The following is a 4974-nucleotide window of genomic DNA, read 5'->3' on the forward strand; positions in this document are numbered from 1 at the left end:
TGGCTTGGCAGGGTTCAAGATGATACGCACTGGTTCAGCACTCAGCATGTGCCCCACTTCATTTGCATGGGTGGACCACAGCTGTGGAGGTACTCGTGCCAACAGTTCCTCTTGCAAGTAGGAAGTGTCAGGTTCAGAGTACTCCTGGGTTAGCAAAGCCACAAGCTCAGTTTCCCTATGTTCTGGTACCTCAAGGTAAACACCATCTGGGCTACAATAAATCACGCATCCCAGTTTACACAACAAATCCTTACCAAGAAGGTTGACAGGTGCACAGGGGCTAAGAAGAAAGGCATGATTTTCAGACAAAGGGCCAATAGAGATGGAGACAGGTTCAGAGACGGGATGTGGGATAGGTTGTCCGCCTATACCGACAGCATTTATAGTTTCAGGAGAATAAGGTAGAAAAGGAAACTCAGCAGCCTTTAGCGTGGAGCGGGATGCTCCGGTGTCGACAAGACAGGAGACAGGTTTACCAGAAATAAGGCATTCAACAAACGGACCAGATTGGTCAGTAGCAAGCAAAGGAGCGATGATGTCACTGTCCCTCAGGCTGTCCTATTCAACACTGGGAAAATTGACAGGAAGTGGAGGTGGGGGCAGGGACTGGGGTCTGGGTCCTTGGCCGGGGCGCTTGGGGCATTCTGATTTCCAATGTCCTTCTTGCTTGCAATAATGACATTGGTTCCCATAGCCTGGGTTTTGTGGGCTCAAGGATCTATCTCTTCCCCTGAATCTACCCGGGCCTCCCCTTCCCCGTCCTCGTCCCCTTCCTCTACCTGGACCCTGCAACTGAGAAATCTGTAAGGCCATTAACTTAAACTCGGCATTGTCTTTAGACCGTTCCAATTTGTTATGAAAATGGTTAGCCGCAGCAAGGACTTCAGTCAAATCTTTAGTTTCCCAGCCAATAATTACTGTTTGAATTTTCTCAGCAATTTTAGGGTTAAGTCCCTGGATGAATGCTGCCACTATTGCTTGTTTAGCATTTCCGACTGGGTTATCCATTCCTGAGTATCGTTCAAATGCCTGTTTGAGGCGTTCCAAATAGTCACTGGGGTGTTCATTTTTGTTTTGTTTACAGGTATTTATTTTGGTCCAGTCTGCCTTTTTTGGGCAAATTGTGAGAACTGCCTGAACCAAAGCATTTCTCTTGTCAATAAAGTCTTGGCCAATCCCTGGGTTTTGATCTGGCCAAGTACAGGCAGCATACAGACGTAGCATAGTTTCCTTGGGCAAAATCGATCGCATGAGCTGATTAATGTCAGCCCATGTTGGATTATAACAATTTATAACAGTCTGCAATTCTTCCTGAAATTTTTCTGGGTCTTCCCTGATTTTGGGGAATTTTTGAGTTAAATTGTAGAGATCACCTGGAGTCCAGGGTGCATGCACGGTTACTATATTTTGTCCATCGGTGCCAATGCCTGGCATTTGTCTTAGGGGGTAAACTTGTGCAGCTCGGGATCTAAGATTGATGGGAGATCTTTCCATGCCTATTCCCATTCTTCTAAATACACCTGTGGTGGGTTGTGACCCAGGAGTAAATTGCCACACTGGTGATGATTGAGTGGCAGATATGGTGGATGAGTCCGGACTATTAAGCTCCGTGGATGGATTTACTGAAGGAGCTTCAGCTAATGAGTTACTAGCCTGGGCTGCAGCCTGATGTTGAACCGGTTGTTGCTGATGTGGGAGTCCCAGGAGAGCAGGGTTCGAACAAAGGTCAAGGATATCCTCTGCTGGCTCCGGTGGTGGGGGCGCCCCGGGCAATGCTGGATACATCGGAGCGGTGGCCGGCGTGTAATTTGGGGGAGCAGCCAATTTCTCCCGAACAGCTTGTAACTGCTGTTTTAATTTTTCTTGAGAGTCTTTTAGGCTCCTAGTTTGAGATTCTGTCCGCCTTTTGGACATTTCATCATACCAATAAAAGAACGCGTCCCACTGGTTTTGTGGTGTTTTGGATCCACGGGACTCTAAAGCCCCTCTTAAGTGCACTATTTTATCCTGATCAAATGTTCCTTCTTGTGGAAAATGCTTCACAGGATCATCCCTAGTATACCAGTTCCACTTATCCAGGTACTTGCAAGCCTCGGGAGAATAGTGTGTGTACATAAAGTACGCCGGAGTCCCCTTAGGGGGGACGGGAACTTGTTTAGACTGACTCGTTCCCATTTTCAGTCACACAGGGAGACGTAGGAGAGGCTTATTTAGGATGTCCGGGCCGCTCAGTGCCTTGCCCCGCAGTTTTTCACTGCCCAGACAAAAGGCTTCTGACCCGACACCGGCTCATAAAATGGAAATGGGAAGGGAAACACAAGAGGAATCCTTTCACTCCTGCTCTCGGCAGAAGCTACTGGGACAAGGGGTTTGGAAAAGACAAAATCACTCAGACGCCCTGTCCACTGGGTCACGAGGTTTCAGCTGGGCCCCCTTGCTTTCGACGCTACCTTTTTTAGGCAGAATCGGGGCGGCTAGACCCAGCCTTAGTCCCAGACCTGGTCAGTGGCTCATTTTTCTAAATGCACACACACACATTTATTCAATCACTGGGAAGCCCTGTCCACTGGGTCACGAGGTTCCAGTTGGGCCCCCTTGCTTTCAAAACTGCCCTGTCAGGCAGAATTGGGGCGGCTGAACCCAACCGTAGTCTCAGACCTGGTCAGTGGCTCATATTTCTAAATACACACACATGCACATTCATTCAGTCAGCCAGACCTCCTCCCCCACACCGCCTTAGTTAATTAACGACAAGCCCGATGTGCTGTAGGATGAAGGTGCTTCATACAGTTTCTCCCTAAATAAAACGTACGTTACCAGACACAAAATGGGATCCTTTACCAGACAGAAAATTTTAGCCGGCAGTAAGGTTCAGACTGACCTGTTTTAACAAGGTTCAGATCCAGTTACCACGGCCAAGTTGGGAGCCTACAGGCAGTCCTCCTCCGAAACCCCAATAGAGATTTTGAATTAGGTCTCTTACCTCTCAAGTTTGGCGCCTCGGGGTTCGGGGGGGGCAGTCTGCGGTCCTCCTTTCTCAGCCTGTGTTCTGGATCCGAGTCACGGCACCAGGAATTGTCGTGGAAACACACGCAGCATACTTTTGGGTCAGGTCAGCAGAAGCTTTTATTCAAAAGAAACTACAGCTGTAGGGGGGACTCCAAAGTGACATGGATCTCCCAAGCACTTGGAAGGGGTCCCCCCCCAAGAGCAAAATCAGGAGGCTTATATACTTTTTAACAGTTGCTTACAACTCACGTGATCATATAGTGAAATTAGCATGAAAAGCGGCTATAACATTACTTCATTATTTCTTTGCTGTAATCAGGATGGGAACTAATGGGGGAGGCGAGGTTAGTTCACAAACCTCCTTCTTGCACCTGCAAATCAGAGTTGTATATACTTTTTGCTATCTTCAAGGCCGCGCTGAGCGAAGCAGTTGCAGAGGAGTTACAAAGAACAAACACTTTCTCTTATCTGTTCTACTATACAGAGCCAGCAATTCTCCACAAAGCGGTTATGTCATCTTATAACTAAAATAGTCAAAGTTTAAGGCGCATATTTTTTCTGATTCCACAACGGTAAGAGCTGCTTCTGCCGAAAAAAGCCGGGCGGGCGCTTCGTTCCGGGGCACGTCACACGTGAGGCAACGTGAGGCAGGCAAACGCGGCTGAGTCTGGGGTGGAGCGCGGCAGCTGCGGGTAACACCGGTGGGGCCAAAGAGGAGATCCTCATGGGACCCCAGCCCACTTCTCCCTCCCCCCGCATCTCGACCCCCACCTCCAGCCAAGGCGCAGGCCCCTGAGCTGCCTCCCCCCGGTGTCTCCCAGCTGCAGGGATCCCGGATTTCCGGTCGCCGGGCACGGGGCTCTACGCCAACCTGACGAGCTATAACCTGCCGTACCCAGAAGCCATCTTCGACATCCGCTTCTTCAAGGTACGGGCCCAGGACCCTCTTCCCCGTGCCCCTTCGGCCAGGCACTGTCCTCCCCTGCCTCCCCTCCCCTCCCCGCGCGCATCTGGGGTACGCCCCCGAGGCCGTACCCACAACACAACCCCCCCTTCTCCCAGGTCAGGATCCGTCACGCGCAGGGCTGGGGGAGTGATGATAAAGCTGGGCAATCTCGAGGTGGCTCTGATTGGGGGGGGGCTTTCCCCCCAATCAGGGCTCAGGGTGTAGCCCATTCTGCCCCCACGGGGGTAGCAGTGATGTGGGGGAAGCTGTTTAAAGCTACGCGCCCCCAGAGACTTGCCCGTTTGCTTTTTTCCACACAGAAAACCCCCGAGCCGTTCTTCGCCTTGGCTAAGGAGCTGTACCCGGGGCAGTTCAAGGTAAACCTGCCCCACCCCACCCCAGCCCCGAGGCGCCTGGGAGCCAGGATGCCTAGGTTCCCTGCGCAGGGAAGCGGCTGGGGGTGAGAGCAGAGCCGGGACGCCTGGGTTGTGCCCCTGCTTCTGCAAAGCGGAGGACCTGGGCCCCGGACCCCTGGGTTCAGTGTGGCGAGTTCTGCCCCGTTTCGGGAAACCGCCCAGGTCCCATCGGGCCCAACCCACGCACAGCCTGGCATCTGCCCCCTGCAAGCTCAGCTGCCCCATGGGGCTGGGGGGTCTCCAGCCTGTCGCCCCGCCCTAGGCTGGGCAGCAGCCTCGACTCCTCTGGGATCGTTCTGATGCTGGAGCTTGCTCTGCGCTAGAGTCATGACCCTGCAGTGCCAGCCTGTCCGCACCAGCCCCCACCTGCAGCAGCAGGGAAGACCCTGCCGGTGCCATCAGCTGCGTCTCATCCCACCTAGGCCCATTGCGGGGTGGGGGGAATGGGTATGTGCCTCCTTGCTGGGCAGCACTGGGTGGGCGGGTGGTCCTCACCCCTCCCAGCCGGTGCCCAGCGCCTCCTGGGGTACAAGGGCTGGACTTAAGGGAGTGGGTGCATGGTTAAACTGTCCTCTCTCCCCTATGGGGGGGACATGGAAGTGA

General features: G+C 52.8%; 1 protein-coding gene across 1 annotated transcript in view; it reads left to right on the forward strand.

The window, feature by feature from the left end:
* Positions 1 to 4974, forward strand: part of SIRT2 (sirtuin 2) — a gene marked incomplete at its 5' end in the record, with an annotated part of 15395 nt that overhangs the window by 7241 nt on the left and 3180 nt on the right. The window contains 3 exon segments of the mRNA XM_025195529.1: positions 3831 to 3937; positions 4276 to 4332; positions 4972 to 4974. The exon segment at positions 4972 to 4974 is cut by the window's right edge and continues 78 nt beyond it. Coding sequence (XP_025051314.1) covers positions 3831 to 3937; positions 4276 to 4332; positions 4972 to 4974 — 167 coding nt within the window.

Source organism: Alligator sinensis, unplaced genomic scaffold (assembly GCF_000455745.1).
Source record: "Alligator sinensis unplaced genomic scaffold, ASM45574v1 scaffold107_2, whole genome shotgun sequence".
NCBI lineage: Eukaryota > Metazoa > Chordata > Crocodylia > Alligatoridae > Alligator > Alligator sinensis.